Source organism: Pollicipes pollicipes, unplaced genomic scaffold (genome assembly GCF_011947565.3).
Source record: "Pollicipes pollicipes isolate AB1234 unplaced genomic scaffold, Ppol_2.1 Scaffold_7231;HRSCAF=8579_pilon_pilon_pilon, whole genome shotgun sequence".
In the NCBI taxonomy this organism is placed as follows: Eukaryota; Metazoa; Arthropoda; class Thecostraca; order Pollicipedomorpha; family Pollicipedidae; genus Pollicipes; species Pollicipes pollicipes.
The window spans coordinates 42,636,808-42,656,508 of record NW_023597034.1 but is presented as its reverse complement, the minus strand read 5'-3'; the positions used below and the strand labels follow the sequence as shown (position 1 = coordinate 42,656,508).

The following is a 19,701-nucleotide window of genomic DNA, read 5'->3' as shown; positions in this document are numbered from 1 at the left end:
GTTTTCCCTCCGTGTACTGATTAGAAAAGACTTTTATTTTTTAATTTGTTTGAATCCCGTCTGCTTGGCTGTGATGAGCAACGGCATGACCATAACTGGGCCAAGCGCGGCGACCAGCCCGACGTCATAACAACCATATTTGCCCTGTTTTATTTTCCTACTGCGCTTCAAATGGCAAGCGTTCCTTTCGTTTTATAGTCGGTGAAACGAGTTCCGGGCGGAATAATTTTTAATGAGCACCATCAGAGCCATAAGGTTACGACAGACCGGCCGGATAAAGTCTGAATGCCGCCGATACAGCCAGAGAATCGCCTTGCAATCACAGAGGCAAAGCAAATGCAAAACAAGACCGAAACAAACACAAAGCACCCTCATATACGATCAAGCAGACAGCTGCGTGTCTTCAACGCGTGCGTTGTTCCGGGACATCGTGTTGGAATGATGCCAGTCCAGCAGTCAGATTATGACTTCATCAGACATCTGTAAGGTCGTGACTGTCTGATCCCGGTCATGATTCCTATAAGGTTTGTGACCTCTTTGAACCCGGTCATGATACCTGCAAGGTTGTGCCCTGTCATGTCCTGTTCTCGGCCGTACCCAGAATGCCCCGAGGCTGCACCGCCCGAGGTCTGAACCCTGAGGCGGCAACCGCGAATAATTCCAGCTGCACGACGAGGGAAGGCAACTTAGAATGTTGGAAATAACGGCGATCTACGCATCTCTCCACATTGTTATTTTGTGGCGATATTGGAAAAATTTCGTGCGGAAGCATCTGCTTTATCACGTGCTCAAACTTTAAGTCATATGAAGAAAGTGTGCGGGTTTTCTTCATAACATGGGATGCAGTATTATACGTCCATCTCGGCCGCAAACAAGTCAAAGCAGCGTTAAAGCTCGGACAATCCTGATGAAATCCGCTATTCTCGTTATCACTAACATCCGAACGCAGACAGTTTTCAATACCTGTCAAAAAAATGAGTACCTAATCAGGGAAGTTTGTTGTCAACACTGTGCGAACCACTTCATTTCATGCTTTGCAAAGCAGATTTACGCATTCCGTATATGCAGCGGTCTGATCCTATCACAGTATATCGTGCATTACGATGCAAAGAAGTTCCATGTTTGCACATTAAATGTGACAAATGAGTGATCTGTGTTCACATCTTAGAGAGTGACAGGATTGCCTCAGCTGATCCTGCAGAACGTTCGCAGTGACCTTACAGCGCATTCTGGAGCGTTATTTCGTACGGATGAAGCCATTTCCACAAGGATGTTACAACTATAGACTTATTCCCCTCCATATACCTGTTTCGAAACAAAAAGCGCACACCCTCACCCAGAAAACGTGCGTCGGAAAGTCGCGGAGAGCTAAACGGTACGTGGCCACGTGTTACGCACGTCCGAACATCATTCCCTCGTTCCGTCTGGTCCAGCTACCGACGTCGGACGCGTGTCCCGGCCGCCAGTCCGTCGCCACGCTCCGACGACGGCCTTGCACCGGGGCTCCGAAGCTCGCTCTCCTCGCTCGCATGGCTCGCAATCGGCCAGCGCCAGACGCTGCCGCGCCCCGAACCGCAGCCGAGCCGGCCGGCCGACCGGCCAGCCGGGGCCGCCGGAGCGCCGCGCCGCGACGGTACCGTCGGTAACGAGCCCGGGCGGCGCCGCGACGCTAATGACGCGCTCCGCATTGTCGGCGGCCGCGCAGCTGGTGGCCGCCGGCGCGCCGTAATCGGCCCGCTGGCCGGAAGATACTTGCGCACAGTCGTCCGAGCGCAAGATACATTAGTGTCCCGGCGTCCGGTGTTTGATTTATTTAGTGGCGCCCGAGTGGTGAGGGGCGCCCCGGCTGCCCAGCAAACGATTCTGTTACGCTCGGTGGTGTTTGAGGAGCGGTCGCGGACAGGGGGCGGCTGCTACGGATGATTCGCGCGGGGCGGACGGCATGGCTGACCGATGCTGCGGCACAGGGCAGCAGGCAAGAAATACGTTGTCTGCCATTTACATAATGTTCGGTAGCCGTGCAGATCTAGATGGGATAACCGCTTCACGTCTAGTTACACAGTCAATAAGTGCAGGATAAGGGGGCTGGAAGTGTAGGAAGAGGGGGGGGGGGGGGAGAGCAGAGGAAAAATCCTTCCTATGTTGCTCGCCTGTCGAAGCTGATGACGGCGGTCCTGTGCGTTTACAATGTACACCGTCTGCACCGTGCGCGTACACACCACACCACATGACTTCATTCGAGTCGATTTGCGTATCGACCTGCTCGTTAGAAGCTGAAATAGCGCATCTTAAGAGACTTCCCCACAGTTGTAGCGAATCTGAGGAAAGACAGACATTTTAAAGATCATGCAATGCATTTCACAGCCTTGCCCCTTTCCAGACTTTTAAAACTTAAAACCGCCGTCTTCCTGGCTTGCCGCCCGCAAGTTTAAGCGGAATTTTTCGTGCTGACTATTTCAAGGTTCGCCCGGACATGCATGACGCCATAGAAAATCACACGAATACCGCCACCTCAGTGGCCATGTAGCGCTCAGGGTCAAGCAAAATATGACTATTGAATGTTCATATTTTGAGAACGTCAGCACGATTCGTGATAATCAACGGACATCCGTTGGCCTTAAACAATTAACAGCGTTGAGTGCATCCTTTGAACACACTGGTTAATTGGCTAGTTGAGTTGTAATTACTGGCAATTATGGCCATGGGATCATATGGGATCGTATGGGATCGTAATCATGGCTATGGATATAAGGAGAATGGATAACGTTAGGGCAGAGATACGTGCACCTAGGAAGCCAACCATCGAGACTAAGCCTGCACAGTGACGTCTCTGTGATGGTGTGTGCTTGTCGCTCGGACGGGTGTTCCCACCAGGGGACCTTCGGCCCTCTCATCCTGGCGCAAGCGGCCTGCCCAGGGATAAGCGGGGCGTTCGCGATTGATGCAGGATAAAACAAGACGTTAGAATAAAAGGGCGGATGCTCGAACAAGAATCACGTTTTGTGCTACATGATGTACGAATTTGTACAGTGGTCCGAGTTAGGACGGAAATAAGACTGGGAATCGAATAATTAAAAATAGCGCAATAACCGAGTATGTGAATGAAAGTAAACAACTTATCAAAGGCATCTGTGCCAAAAGAGCTACAAAAAAGACCAAAGCATGACTTCATTAGTTACAAGTGAGTCTTTTGATGCTCTCTATTTGGATTTGAGTTATCCATAGGTTGTTTCAGCAAAACCTCAGGGGCAGCACAAACCTCTGCTTTCTGCGAAGGTTAAACGGCAAAAGATTAGCTGCTCCTTTTTACAAGATATAATGAACAAAATATGCGCTGATAGTGAATTTTCATTAGACTCGGTGAATGTCACCGATGACGATCGGAAAAGCGGACTAAGCGTCCATATAGCGACTTATAGCGACCCTAAACGTCCATAATCGGCATGCATATAGCTTAGCATATAACAGGAGAAACATTTTATGGTCTTACCTGATTAAGCCAGCAATTGGTAGTCAGGATTTGATTCCTTTCGTCCTGCAACACAATAATTCCATGCTCAAACAGCGCTTTAATTTCAAATACCTAAACACAATGCCCATCACATGTTAGCATGTGTCAACAAAATGAGCCCCACATGATAGCTGAAACGGCACAAGTGTGACCAAAGCATGCTTCATCATTTATTTGCAAACAGGATACTGATGTTCCTGAATGATTTGCACCAACGCACACCACTAACATGAACGGTTCTTCTCAGGATACAAAAGAACTATAGAAAATTATTGAGACTAGCATTATTGCCATCACGAGCCGTTTACACAACAATCTGGAAATAAACACCTCTGGACATTTTGATCGAGCTGCTGAGGACATATACACGTTTAAGCCCGCAACCATACAAACCGAGCCATATCGGCCGCCGCCAGTCCGATAGCGGGCATTGTCTTAAGCACGGACACCGCTGAGTAAGCATTGTGCATATCACGTCGATGATCTGGGTGAGGGCCATGTGCATACCACGTCGATGATCTGGGTGAGGGCCATGCCGAAGGTCACGTTGAGCGGCTGGGAGGCGGCGTGGGAGGGGCGCCACCGACTTGTCGTACCCGGCCAACAGGTAACGGATCAGCCGGTACTCGTGGTCATCGCACGCGCCTACGTCAACTGTAACACACGTACAGTATGAGCAGAATAGGTACCAACAGGTGACAGATTAAGCGGAACTCAAAGTCGACGCGTCCTCACGGACCCGCTGAAATTGCATGTGGACAAATTCTGCGCTGTGCATCGTCAACAGGTAGCAGATTGGCAAGAACATGCTGTCATTTGTATTTTATACATTTAGGTCAATGAAATGCACTTTCAGTGCCGTACCTATCGTGCCTTGCATCGTCATGTGTTGATTACAGTGGCGATCATAGCTATCGCGCATGCCGAAGTAAGCTAAATTGTATGAAAAGTTGCTGTCAGCTCAAAAGACACGCATAATGTTGTTTGGTGGAATGAAACTGGAAATATCAGGTAGCCATGCCACAGGTATCAGGCGGCATGGATTGAGTTCCAGACTAACGTAACTCAATGCGTTTGAAGAACGTGTTGCGCGCTGGGAGCACCTCTTACGCGTGGAATTCTGCATGCCTGTGACGTTTTTCGAATAGACGGCATGTACCGTACATTTGACACGTTCTTAATTTAATCAACATTGGGAAATTTTGTTCTGCTGTGTTCAAACCAGGGTATGTGTTCAGAAACCAGGGAGCGCAATTCAGCTTGGGCTAAAGGGTTTACTCCAAAACATAGCCAAGTTTAGGCTGGATTAAGGGGCGTACGTGACCGTAACGTATGGCTGTTAATTTTCTGGGGCGTAAACCACAGACATCTAGCATGAAACAATGGCACTCCTCAGCTCATGACTTCCCCGTCCAGAATCAGTGCGTAGCAAACATGCTGGAAGTGCCACTTCTTCCTGTCACTGCTGGCGGTCGCCACGGTTTTCCGACCCTCGCGCCTCTTCCAGGCGGCAAGAAGTACCGGGAGCGGAAGATTACCAAAGTGATCATGGAGGAGCACCCGGTGATGCTGCTCGGTTTGAAAATGAGCTGCGGCGACTCGAGCCCTACTTCGTAAAGCAGGCCTGGAACTGGCAGCAGCTGTACGACAGGGCCTGCACGCGGAATCCACATCCGGGCGGCTGCTCCCGCTCGCTCACCCGCTGGTTTTTCTACCCCACCTTCAGCAAATGCTACGCGTTCGTTTACGGCGGATGTGGCGGCACGGCAAACCGCTTCTCCACGCAGAAAGAGTGCCTGAAGAGCTGCGTGCCACGGCAACTGCCACTGAGCCCTCCGCCCGTCATCGAAGAGCCGACGCTGGCGCCGCCGCCCGACTCCGACCAGCTCAACGGCCTGCTGGCTAGCAACGACAACGAGACGATAAAGGCGGTGCAACGGTTGGCTGAGCCGCTCACCACACTGCCGACAACCAGCGGTGCCTCCAGCGGCGCCCCCAGCGATGCCCCGGTCACGTCGACTCAGGTCAAGACCAGCACCAAGGCACAGGCGACGGCCGTCACCCCCAAGCCCGCCGGGTCCAAGGCCAAACGCGAGTTTCCACACGCTGATGCGCTGAGTAAGCGTGCGGAAGGGCCGGCTGATTTCCAGGACATGAGCCTTGTTGATAGGATTATTCTGTAGTGATGGAAAGTGTGTTATTTTGGTATATATGAATGGTAAGATGACATCAAGCAAGCATGCTCTTTTAACGCTGCGGTGTACCAGAACTGTTTCATGTCGGAACTGCGTGGTGGCTTTGATATCCATGCCTGAGGCATTTGAGGACGCCACCTAATTAATACGAAGCATCCTGATTATGATTTGACACCAGGTGACATTTCACATCAAGACGTGACTATTGCGTGTCATTTGTCAGAGAGATGAAACACTAAGTTAAAAAGGAATGACAAGGATAAGCACATATGAACACGTGCATGTACGAACAGTAACAGACAGCCCTATTGAAAAAGAATGACTTCGCAGCGCTCTAAAAATTGTCAAATTCAGCCGACTCACTTCCACTGGCAATCCTTCCGGGGACAAGCCGCTTGGCGTGCAAAATACCACTGTTCTGCCGTCGTGCGCCAGCGGTGAAAAAGTTTCCGATTTATCTGATATGATCGTTGACAAAAACGGACACTTCTGTAAGCCAATGCGTGACAAAATCGCAAAAATAACAACAAATTACACCAGACCGGGCCATTTGAACCGTCCCAGTTAGGTGAACCCTAAGGTTTAGTAGTTGTCAGCACTCGCTAACGCTTGCAGCGCGAGCTTGTACAAACGCACGTCAAAACGCTGACGTTTTGCTGTATGAGAAAGTTGAGATACGAGATGTTTCCAAACATAAAACCCTTAGTCAGGATAGTTCTTAGCAGCTGACAGAAAATAATGCAAACTGTACTTTATTAGTGCTGATGTACATATTTGTGGTGAAACATTTTTTCCAATACCCCTCAGATCAACGCTTTTCACAGCTATTTCAGCCAAGATTCACTTCACTTATTAAAAAGCATAAAAAACATAAAAATATCCTTACTACTAGTCGTTAAAATGGTAGCTGGCTATCGGATATTGCGACGAACGTGATCAGTTTGCTACCTGGTGTTGTGAAGCATCGTACCAGTTGAGACAGATGGGCTCGAATGCTCGCCACATGACAATGCGCTGGGTTCAGTGCAAGGCTGTGAGCTGCCGTTGGCTGTGTTCGTGCCGCGATAAGCTGACTGGCTTGAAGAACAGAGCTTATCGTCAGTTGTTTCTAGGTGCTGTTTGGCTTTTCTAAGGATCTGCCATGGAGTGTGCCCCTGGTAAATCCCCTGCCGATCCAAGAGTGTTGTAGTTTGTGAACACCCGAACTGTGGCTTCAGAGGTCACCGGAGGACGCTTCGCCGCTGCCGTGCGCTGCTGAGGGTGCAGGTTTTGCTCCATGCGGGTAGAACAGCCGCAGGTCGGCGCGTCGGCGAATGTTCAAAACATACGGGCCCGATCCGCAGGTTGTCTTCTCTCACGGGCTTTGTGCGCATTTTACACGGCGCACATTTGGCTGGGCGTGGCAAAGTGCAGGTCATGCCGTGCGCGAGACGCGTAGTCATGCTTTCAGAGGCCAGTAACTACTTTGGTAGTGAAGGTAACTACTTTCAGCAGTCTGGTGTCTCTAACAGTTGATCCCTGGCTGTAAGCTGAATTGCAGCATCTCACGTGTGAGATCACTCTGTGCGATGGTCAGCAGCAGTGGCTGTGGAAGGAACTGTTTCAGGTGGCGGACACCGATCAGACCGATTGATGTACTTTTGGTCTACATCATTGGCAGACGTGTGCCAGCAATATATATATATATACGATTCCAATGACTCTCATAAATAACTCGGATCGGCGGCCACCCGTGTCAGCGCTGCGAGGACAGCTTGGCGCCCGTCCCCATCAGCGCTGCGAGGACAGCTCGGCGCCCGTCCGCATCAGCGCTGCGAGGACAGCTCGGCGCCCGTCCCCATCAGCGCTGCGAGGACAGCTCGGCGCCCGTCCGCATCAGCGCTGCGAGGACAGCTCGGCGCCCGTCCCCATCAGCGCTGCGAGGACAGCTCGGCGCCCGTCTGCGTCAGCGCTGCGAGGACAGCTCGGCGCCCGTCTGCGTCAGCGCCGCGTTGCTCATCCCAGAACACCCAGCACACTGTCGCCCGGCGCTTCTCACGAGCCGGCAGCCACGGCGGCGGACGTCTTACAGTGCCATGAGCGTCATCTGACTGGAAATTCATTGCCAGCAACACGACACATCGAGCCGAAATATGGCCCAGTTTCAGTCTTGTGCCCATTCGTTTCCAATCCTTTTAGCATGTGGAGAGGGGATAATTATGATGATTGGTGGATAAATTATAGGACAGCGACCTAATTTAGTAGCAGATCTGAAATGCACGAGTAGCAGGAGGAGCGAAAAAACCCATAGTTTGTCGGAGGGCCTATCAAAATGGTTGGTAAATTTGCTCTGAAAGCGGTCTTACTTTGTCATCTTGTATAAATTCGCTATTTTATGTCTGCGGATTAAGTTCCATGGGAGCACATCACTGAGCAGCACAAACATGAAATCACGAATTTGTACATGTTGATGAAAAGATTGCCTCTAAATTAAAACTAGTTTTCAAAGCAATTTAGATAGCCCTAACGCTAAACCAAGGCTCTCGCTGCTCCATATTCCGATGTCCTTGCATCCCAAAATTGGTACTTGAGTGTATTCCTGTCTTATAGTGTTAGCGTGGAAAAGGAAACCAGCGAAACCTCATTCGAGCCCGGCTACATCAGAACTGATTCTGTAGCAGGTGAGATTTCTCTGGAGCCAAGCACAATTTTGGATATGCGTAAACGTTGATTACTCATCAGCCCATGTTATAGCAGCCAGCGAACATCAGACATCAGCCAGCGTGATTTTCTCTGCATGAATCCAGCGAGATTTGCTTCATTTCCAACCCTGCCGGATCTCCCTTTCCCCATCCCTACGATGTACATCACACGGACGGGGCTTGTCTTCTGCAGAGTGTCACCAGGAGCCCCGCCTCGTTCCAACTGGCGATCGGCGACCCCTGTCGGCCACGTCCCGCCGGCGGATGCAGCTATCACGTGGCATGCGTCTCTGCCCGGTCGACCACTCCTTGGGCTCGTTCCCCGGTCGGCCACTCCCTGGCTTGTTCCCCGGCCGGCCACTACCTGGGCTCTTTCCCCGGTTGACCACTCCCCGGGCTCGTTCCTCGGTCGGCCACTCCCTGGGCTCGTTCCCCGGTCGGCCACTCTCTGAGCTCGTTCCCTGGTCGGCCACTCCCTGAGCTCGTTCCCTGGTCGGCCACTCCCTGGGCTCGTTCCCCGGTTGGCCACTCCCTGGGCCCGTTCCCTGGTCGGCCACTCCCTGGGCTCGTTCCCCGGTTGGCCACTCCCTGGGCTCGTTCCCTGGTCGGCCACTCCCGGAGCTCGCTCCCCGGTTGGCCGCTCCCCGGGCTCGTTCCCCGGTCGGCCACTCCCTGAGCGGCCGGTTAGTCGCCGGTTGATCTGAGCCCGTCCCGCCCCGCTTCCTTAATGTATGCGTCGTCCTTCCCGCCGCTGACCGATCGGGATCACTTTGGCGGAATGCCCCCATTAATACGGTCCCGGGCTGCGCGACATTTCCATGCGGAATTTCGTTAGCGCGCTCGCCCAGTCAGCTGGCTGGCCGGCTCGGGCGACGGGCGGGCGGCGTGAGACCGCGCTGACACCAGAGCTGCGGGCGTGCGGGCAGCCCCAGACGGGGACACGGTGTAGTTTAGCCGGGTTGGACCGCGCTGAGACCACAGCCCCGGGTGTCCGAGGAGTTACAGACGGGGACAGGGTGTAGATCGGCCGGGTTAGACCGCGCTGAGACAACAGCCCCGGGTGTCCGGGGAGCTACAGACGGGGCACGGTTCAGCCGGGTTGGACCGCGCTGAGACCACAGCCCCGGTTTTCCGGGGAAGGTGAGTAGTGGGAGGCCTGCGTATTGGGCCCTAACCCATTCAATCCGGTCAAAAACGGATCCCACCGTTCACATTTCACCAGCTTTGTGTTAAAGATGGGACTTCAAACCATGCAGTTTGTAGGCAAGAACTTGAGCTGATACATGGCTCATGTGTACACACAACAACGTAACATACTGGTGGCTACATACGCCCACTTACCTGCGCCGAGGAAGACCGTTAGGAATAAGAAGATTTTCTCCATCGAACATATTTTCTGCCTTCGTCCGTCGCAATGGTGTATCCTCACGAACAAGACGACAGCCGATATGGCTGAAAAAGATAGTTACAAGGTGAGCGGCACATTTAGTCACATTCCTCGGCTGGTGTATTTGTTACAAGGTGTTGTCGATCCTTGGCATTTATACTTGGACATAGTGCCAGTAAAAACAAGCCCAATATTTCACTGCCTTCAGATACAAATAGCAATACAAAAAGCTTCTCAAGCTATAAACGTGGTGAAATGCGAAGTTTTTGGGTGTTAACCAGCATGATTTGTTTATGATCGCAAAAACTTCTCTGCCAGAAGTGATACAAACATTTTTAGAACAAAACGGTGCTAGCAGAGAGCTCAATCCACAAGACTGACGACGCGTTCAGAAGCCTCTGCAGTGGTGCACTAGGTAAGGCTGAGCACCCACATACCGCACTCAGCCGACCAACGAGTTATAGACCTATTCTCTGCGCGCTCCTCAATGCCCCCATTTCGGGCAAAATTGCGGAGGGGGCGATTCCGTCCTCCAGATGAGATTCTGGCAGCTGCCGGGCCGTGCAGAAATCCGCGTGGCATTTCATTTATTTCCATGTGATCTTCATATATAAAAAGGCAATCTTAAGAGTTCTAAATGGAAAACAACACGTGGGGAACGGCAGCACCTAAAAATATAGGCGCATTTAATCCCAAACAGTTATCATGCTTCTCAACCCATTTCGACGTAGCCACAGGAGATCGATAGAAAATGATTTTTTTAAATGTCTTATGACGTACTTTGAACTTACATTCGTGGGCACAGTTGGGAGATGTAAAGCTGTGTGACAACAAAAACTGTCAAAGCAGCTTAATACTTCCAACTTTCAACTTCCAACTACCGGCTTTCCAACGGAGGGGAGTAGAGGCACATGACTGGAGCGTGGCCCTTTACCGAGGTTGTCAGCCGACGGTCCGCTGTTGGTGAACACGGTCTCTATGTACAGCAATCCCACCCACCACTTTGTATGATTCCTGAACTCGCATCTGGCTTAGTTTCAAAGATGCAGTTTCTTGCACAGAGGCTGCGGATTGAATGTGACTTATTTCAGAGATTTTGGTTCCAGATCACTCTGGGCTCCGTATTTCCAACCATAGAGGCGCTCCTGCGGAAACATGCTGATTTTTCTCCCTCCAACTTCATATGTTCGAATATCTTCAATCCAAGCATCGACTGCCATATGTCGTGAGCATCATCTTCCATAGGTTATCCATTCATAGCATCGTATTGCTAGCATAGGTTTGGGACTATGTTCCTTTGCACCTCTCTCGGAAAACCTGAGCACGCCTTTGATAACGCATACCTTAACCCGTGTCCGGCCGGGGGTCTCAGACCTCGTCTGAGACAACTCAAGCCGGGCGCGGTTGTCTGAGAGAACCCCGCGCCTGGCCGGGTTCTGAGACAACCGCGCTCGTTCGCGTGGGGGGGGGGGGGGAGGAGTTGACCCCTCCCCTGGGATCTCCAACCTTCAGACGCTATTTGAGAAAAAACAAAGATATTGTTTCGAAAGTCTCGTCAAGTCATTAAGAACACATACCAAAGTATTCACCTCAGGTCAAATGTGAGGTCAGCAGATATAAACAAATTGTAAAAGTTTGCTCCGATAGATACAGTTATAGCTTATGTTAACACGCGCCCGGGTGGCCGGCTAGATGCCCTTCGCTCGGGTATCTCGGGAACTAAAGTCTAAGATCGCAGGAACTAAGAAAGCTGGAGACACCAAATTTGCAGGGTGTGTTGACCTGTACGTGAAATCACTTCGATCAAAGTTTGAGGTCACTAGGTTATGACCTTTGGGTCAAATAAGGTCAGAGAAGGCCAAATTTCAGGTTGGTCTCAAAAGTGCCCCAGAACCTAGATAACTGTTTCTAAGCAAAAGGTCACAAGCTCATTTAAGGTCAGTGACCTTGTTTGACTTTTTTAAGGTCATGGTGACCAAAATCACGCAAGTCTGCCTCGAATTTTGCATTTGAATAAGGGACAAAGCTTACGCTTGGCAACGTGTTCTTTAAAAAATGTCGACCTGGGTCATCTTAGGTCAGTGACCTATTATGACCTCTAAAAAGTCAAATGAAGATGTATAATGCGGTTCCTGCCATCAATAAATTCAAAATGAGCACCGGAAAATATCCCATACAGCAAGCCCTAGGGCATTAAAACAGGTTGGTTTTAACCTTGGTCTGACCTTCAGACAGGACCTTAGGTCAACTTAGTTTGCTTGTTCAATGCTTGTGTGCCTAATAAAGCGTCTTAAAGATGTATTACTTCGTCATACACTCCGTCGTTGCATCAGATTGAATGATTTCTTAGAAATTGACTTTGCTGAAATCACGGTCTGACTTTGACCCGCCATAGGTCAGTGACCTTACAAGGTACATCTAAATTTGATACACAAAACAATCCACTATTCAATTGTGAACAGCTAAGCAAAATTTGGCGCAGCTAGGCCGCGCCGTTCAGAAACCATTCTGGAAAAAACCTTCGGGGGGGGGGCAATTTGACACCCAGACCCGAGCGCGTGTTAGCACTCAAGATGGATAATGAGGGCACAGAAATAAACGTTAAGATTGTGGGGAGTCCATTCCGGCCATTTCTACCCACTAACATCGGTCAGGCTAGATCAGGTCACTGTTCAAAACTGGTCTACTAGAGGCCTACAGCAACAACGTTTTTTCTTCATAATGTGCGTCTAAGTTTAATTTTATTAGATGCGGCTGTGGGACAAAGGAATTCTAGGCATAAAAATACCATTCCGAGTCTATGTGACCAGTACACCGCTTTCCCGTGGCCAGAAATAGTGTATTGTACATCTACAGGTACTCAAAATCGCTTAGCTGTTATTTACATTGTGCTTAGTCCCCTCGACGCTTTGCAAGGTATTTGTAAAAAAAAAAACTGAGAACAGACACGCTGATGCATAAAATTAGACGTCATCAGCCGCACAAACACGAGAAGGAGGTGGGTGCGCGCGCCGCACTCGTTCATCTAGCCTCTCCGCTACCGGCAGCATAGGTCATTGACATTGGATGACCTCATATGACCTTACATATTCTCACATAACCTATTGCGACCTTATTCTGCATTAGGATATCACTACATGTTTTTAGTAGAGTCTTCGAATTCTGCGTTCAAAATTACATATTAAAACAGCACATTTCGAGCCCAGCATGTGTTTTACAAAAAAAAACCCACATAGATAGATCATAAACTAGGCCAAGGTCATGTGCTATGTGGTCATATGATGGCTGTGCATGTAAATTAGTACTCTTTCCTGATATGTAAACCACAAAACTACACACAAATGCGTACAGATTTGCATTATTTACGAAAAATGGCAAAAAGTAACCAGACTTCGGGTCGCTGGCCTCATATTTCCAAAAATCTAAAATTGACAGTTATAGATACTACTTATGCTCTATTTTATAACAAGTTTGAGCATTGGCAAATGACCCACACAAATTTTAAATGGTTAAAGTTCTTGAGAGGTTGACTTACTTGATCTGAACTAGGTCATTGATCTTGCTGGATCAAAACTTAAAATTGCCACAAAGGACTCCACATTGATAGATGAACAGGTGATGCAAATTTCATGTTGTTGCGAGTGTTCGTTTTTTACTTGTTTTAGAAACAGTGGGAAGTCAACATCCCCTGGTGGGTGCGGGTTGATAGTTAGCGAAAACACTGTCTTTAAAACATCTTCTTTTTCAAAGCTTTGTACCTAAACACCCATAACCATCCGTTGTTCACCAACATTGGTGACCCGTAATGCATTTCACACTGTTTGGAAACTCCCATAACCAAAACCATGTTGTAACTGTCATATTCACCGCAGGCATTAGTTTCTCCTACTAACATAAAACAATGCGTATAATTCCCGGGAGATCACTGTCTTAGCATCAGTCACGTGAGGCCCATCCCAGTACCGGGCCCTGGAATCGCCTCGGCGTGTGTCATTGATCTGAAACTTTAAAACCATGTGGGAGGAGATATTTCAGAAAAATTAGACCATTTCAACAAATTGCTGCTAAGCATTTTGAAGAAACCAGCGAAAAACCTCAGGGTGAAATCCGCCCCACCCCCGCTGTGAATCGGGTTAGTTTATGCAATTTTAAAGGACCGACACCACGTTTTCCAAATGTCAGGGAAAGGACGGAATGATCTCAGCCCGTCCACCGGCAGTTCAGGTCGTACTGCCGCCTTGCACGCATAGACACCACAACGCGGCCCGTGACCTGGCCGAGCGTCGGTCCGCGGCTGGGCGCTATCTCGGCCCCAGGCCGCGGCGGCGGGCGCGGCCGGTGCAGCCGACCGGCCACCAGCCGCTGCCAGTGACAATACCGTCGCTGACCAGGGCATGCGCTGCCGCCGCGAGAGCTCCTCAATATGCCCGATCGATTCGCGCCAAATCCCCCGGGGCACAGCGTGGCGGTGGCGCGCTTTCGCGCCGCGCGGCGCCGCGCGGCGGCGGCGGCTGTGCGGAGCGGCGGGGTCGGGCGGTCCCGGCCAGAGAGCGTCCTGAGGTCATCTGTACACGAAAAAGCGGGCTCCAGCACAGGGCTTCGCGTTGCATTTCGCCGCACGCAAATCATTGCATTAGGTATCTTAGAACAATATTTCTTTGTACGCAAATCTGCGTTACACAACATTCAAATACACCGACGAAACAAGCGATCCTGCGAACAGGCTGTGATACACACGCATGAGCAAAACGTCAAGTTTCTCTTGCCTAGAAGCGCAAATCTTTGTGAGCACTGAACTTCGCAAGATAAAATGTTTCTGGCGTAAAACAGCGTATACGCAATTCAGCATATCATATTTCTTCACACATATTCATACGTATCGTAATCGTTGAAGCATGCCATGCTTTGTGTATGGAATTCGTTGCAAAGCTATTCTCCGCATACAATTTTGCCATTATGTTTATCGCACCGTATTATTCGCATCGTATATTCGTATTGTGTGCACTTTGAATGGCGATTTGTTTGCATGCGTGTCATTGCATGCCTTTTTTCTATGTGTATTTCATCGTATTGGACGTGTCGTGCACATCATTGTTTTAACTGCATTTTTGCATGCACAGTTATTTGTAGTTAATTTTTCCGCACAACCCATTCCTTATATTGTGTTCATTCAATTATTGCAACTTGTCGACTGCAGGGTTCAACTGTAAAACGCGTGTAGTTCAGGTTAAATAGTATACTGGTCACGTAGAGTTCACAAACCATACACGGAAACAACAGCATTGGGCCGGGCGACACACGTGTCTATCAGTTCGCGAACCCCAAACAGCTTGCGCGCAACATGGCATACGCGTACTTAGACTCACAAAGCCCAACACTCATTTTTCGCTCGTGCAATTATTCGAGTCTTATTTTTTTCGCGCACGTATTCGTCCTGAGTGTAAACGTGTGAGCAAAACGCAAATATTCATATGCGTATCCTACCAGCATGAGGAGAAAAGGCTTTTAGCGTGGTAAGGGAGATTAAATTTGCTGGTTTACCTTCGTATAACTAAAGCGGCACGATGACTGGGTATATGAGTGATGTCTGAAAAAACGTGCGTGATAGCACCTAGCCGGGCACCCTACACTTCAAGCTAAAACAAATGTGCCATCATTATTGAACGGTAGTTTGGCAACCAAATATCTGCTCGTTAACTTGCAGTTAGTATGATAGCTGCACATGGATTGCCTCCAAGTGCACATCCATTTATCTGGCTGACTGTTGCTAGGATTTTACAAGTTCAGGATGAAGGACGGATTTAGTCCATGGACACAGATCACCATGGTCAGGAAAGAAATGTCCCTCCCCAAAGTCACGGAAGATCCCACCACACTGAGCGTGGAAAAGAAGTGGCGCTTTGTGGAATTGATACACGCTTTTCATAGAGACGCGAATTAAGACAAGCCACAACAGATGATGTCCAATAATGCCTGCAATGTCTGTGCGGTTCAGATACCTGCAGAGGCCCGATATCAAATCAAGGAAACATTCGGATTCAGGGTGTCCAGGGCTATGATTCTTGGACACTTACCTTATCTCGGACGTAATTGACGAAATCCTTTATTGGGTTGTTTCACTGACTGGAAAGCATTGCCTTCAAACAATTTCAGGTACGACAGCGTGATTTTAAGTCCGTGCGGAGTCTTGGGTGTGACTCCATATGTTTGTGACACTTTGGCCAGTCAAGTGGCATCGCTTTACCAGCTGAAGAACAGTGGCCTATGAAAGGCACGACAGTCACCCCATTCACACGCTCCCGGAGCGTGTGAATGGTCCCCCACATGACACTGTGGCACAGTGTCATGTGTGGCGACAACCATGATACATATGATGGGGTCATAGGACCTCTAAGTGAGGGTCATGTCTGAGGACTAGCAACTGAAAAAGTTGGCGGCACAACGGGAGAAAAAAAAATCACTGTTGCTGCTCTCAGCACGAAATGTTCCATGGAAAACGCCACGTACGCCGGAACACGAAATGCAAAAACAAAACGCGGTTATGAGTAGGTGCAATGCAAAAAGTGCAATGCGAAGAATCGCGTGTTCGAAGAAACGAGACACAAAAAATGGCGTGCCCAAAGCGATGCATTATAGATAAACTGGTACACAAAAACCTATGGTGTGAAAAAATGTGTGCACGAAGAAATTTTGCACAAAAAATGCGATACAAAGGAATGCCAAATGAACAACGCCATATACGGAGGTTTGTGGATACGGAGTTTTCCAGGTGCAAATAAGCACAGGCGTACAAAGATTTGCGTGCGTAGACCTGCGCACGAAGTCGTGCGCACGAGGACCTGCATACATAATCTGGCATGCGAAGACCTGCGTGCATGGTTTGCGTGCGAAGACCTGCTTACATAATCTAGCGGGCGAACGGCCGCGCTTTAAAGAATGCGTGAAATGAGTTCCGAACAAATGCAATACGAAAGTTTCTCCAGTCACGGCGACGGAAATCACTGGCAATCTGATGCTGATATCCCGTTCACTTTCGGAAGGTTTGCTGTTCAGAAGGAGGCAGGAAGCAACCTTTCATCTGCAGAGATGAGCGCTAGAAGCTTCAAATACTGTTTTGATAGTTATCCTAAACTTATGCTTATTGCTTTGAGGATCACTTCTCTAATAAATTTTGAAATGTTTCTATGAAGTTTTAGTAAATACTTCACACTCTGACAAAGAAAATATTGTTTCCATGCAATTTCATCAACATGCAGTAGGTTAACCACATTTACCTAAGAACAAGTTTTTATATTAAGCGAAAACCCTTTTAGACATTTCTTCAGCCCATGACTTAAGTCCACCAAATTCTCGGAAAAGACTAGGCCTGGCAATCAGCAATGTGAATCGGTCGAGGGCGTCGCATGCTGGCTGCGTCACTATGCTTTGCATGGGTTCTGTGTGGAACAAGGTGGGCTTTGAGGATCGCTTCATCCAAGTATCATTCATCTTGGATTATGTTGAGGTATGCGAAGCCTGTAAGCTCTGTGCGTACTGAGGGCAAGCTCTGTGCGCACTGTAAGCTCTGTAAGTACTGCATATTTATGAACAGGGACGCTACAACGATGAAGGACTTTGTTTTGTCGCGTTTACATCAGAGATGTAACCGAATGTCTTTTTAAGAAGCTTTGAAATGCACCGGTCGGAAGAGATCTGGCATTAGACCTGTCCATAAAAGCATGACCTTGCTTATGGCTAACCAACTTAAATTTTATAAAGTCATGTGTCTTCACAAACCTGTTTTGAAACGTCTGCTAAACATTTCTAACAAAGCCAGCACAAGAGGTACAGCCGAGGGAACCACAGATACCTCCCAATGAGTCGCTGAGACAGCCAAGAGAGCCACTCAAATAGGCACAGCCAAGGAAGTCACAGATACGGCCGAGGGAGTCGCTGCCACATCCAAGGGAGCTAGTGAAACAGTCAAGGGAGGCATTGAAACACCCGAGTGAATCACTGAAGCAGGCACAGCCGAGGTGGTCACAGACATAGCTGAGGGAGTCACTGAAACAGCCAAGGCACCCAATGACAGCCAGGGAAGTCACTGAAATAGCCAAGGGAGTCACTAAAATAGGCACAGCCGAGGCAGGCACTGATGCAGCCAAGGGAGCCACTGGCTCAGGCAAGGGAGCCGCCGACACAGCCGAGGGAGCCACTGACACAGCCGAGGGAGCCACTGACACAGCCGAGGAAGCCACTGACACAGCCGAGGGAGCCTCTGACACAGCCGAGGGAGCCTCTACACAGCCGAGGGAGCCACTGACACAGCGAGGGAGCCTCTGACACAGCCGAGCGAGCCTCTGACACAGCGAGGGAGACTCTGACACAGCGAGGGAGCCTCTGAAACAGCGAGGGAGCCACTGACACAGCCGAGGGAACTACTGACACAGCCAAGGGAGCCACTGACACAGCCGAGGGAACCACTGACACAGCGAGGGAGCCTCTGGCACAGCCGAGAATCCGTGTAAAGACGCCGCTGCTCGGCGGCCCGTTGGGCTTATCGTGTGCGTCGTACTCAGACAGGTTCACTGCCACGAGCGGCCCTTGCCCGACATGGACCGCTACGCAAACCCTGCTAACCTTTGTAAAGGGTAGCTCCACCTGAATTTTCATGCATTTATGTAGCTTCCTGGGGTGTATTTGTCTTGCTGTTCCAATTGCCCCACTGGATATGTTCATTTCATCGTGTGTTGCTGCATCACCTAAGCGCCATTTGATCTTTGTTTCCATAATTTTGGAGATGAGCTTGCGCCTGTAACATCATTTTTGTAAAAGATTTAGTCCGAGCCTCTTGATTGGATGAATTTCTCGAATCAGTGCCCACGCTTAACAGTACAACTTGCCTGAGTCCTGACCCCAGCGTCCCATCGTGAAATTCGGAGTCAACAACATACTTTCACGGCGAAGGCTCATGTACCGCAATGCTCGGCAACCTGACATTTAACGTGCCGCTACCAGCGTCCGCAGGCCATGTAGGTCTGGGGGCAAAGGTGAGCGTCTAAAGCGGCTTGGGCTCACCGGCCATGAACGGATGAAACGGAGAACGAGAGATGACGCACTGCTTCTTTTACCACATGCTAGTTTCCTTGAAAATGCATCAGAGCTCTGCGTGTGTCGTCGTCAAGCACGTCGTCGGATCCGGGTGGACGGGTCGGGCCCCTCATCACTGGGCAGAGATTAACGCCCGTGTCCGCGAGCAGTGGGAACTGCGGTGGTGGACAGCAGAAACTGCGTGTCCTGGTCAAACGACCGTCGGCCGCACCATCACCGCTCAGAGGGAAGGCTGTGTCACCATGCCGGTAGGAGGGTAGGCTGTGTCACCAGGCCGGTAGGAAGGCAGGTTGTGTCACCAGGCCGGTAGGAGGGTAGGTTGTGTCACCAGGCTGGTAGGAGGGTAGGCTGTGTCACCAGGCCGGTAGGAGGGTAAGCTGTGTTATCAGGCCGGTAGGAGGGTAGGCTGTGTCACCAGGCCGGTCGGATGGTAGGCTGTGTCACCAGGCCGGTAGGAGGGTACATTGTGTCACCAGGCCGGTAGGAGGGTAGGCTGCGTCACCAGGCCGGTCAGAGGGTAGGCTGTGTCACCAGGTCGGTAGGAGGGTAGGCTGTGTCACCAGGCCGGTAGGAGGGTAGGCTGTGTCACCAAGCCAGTCGGACGGTAGACTGTGTCACCAGGCCGGTCGGAGGGAAGGCTGTGTCACCAGGCCGGTCGGACGGAAGGCTGTGTCACCAGGCCCGTACGAGCGTAGGCTGTGTCACCAGGCCGGTCGGAGGGTAGGCTGCGTCACCAGGCCGGTCGGACCGTAGACTGTGTCACCAGGCCCGCCGGGCACAGCAACCAGCAAAAACGGATGACTGAGCCAATCTACGACCATCTCTTTTAGAAAAATT

General features: G+C 50.1%; 1 protein-coding gene across 1 annotated transcript in view; it reads left to right on the top strand.

Moving 5' to 3' along the window:
• The first annotated feature begins 4,431 nt into the window (after window positions 1-4,431).
• The window catches only part of LOC119110147 (uncharacterized), an 18,854-nt gene continuing 3,584 nt past the window's right edge, over window positions 4,432-19,701 (top strand). Inside the window, exons 1-2 of the mRNA XM_037233882.1 lie at window positions 4,432-4,439; window positions 5,019-5,629. Of these exons, the coding sequence (XP_037089777.1) occupies window positions 4,432-4,439; window positions 5,019-5,629 (619 nt within the window). The remainder of the gene's footprint in view (window positions 4,440-5,018; window positions 5,630-19,701) is intronic.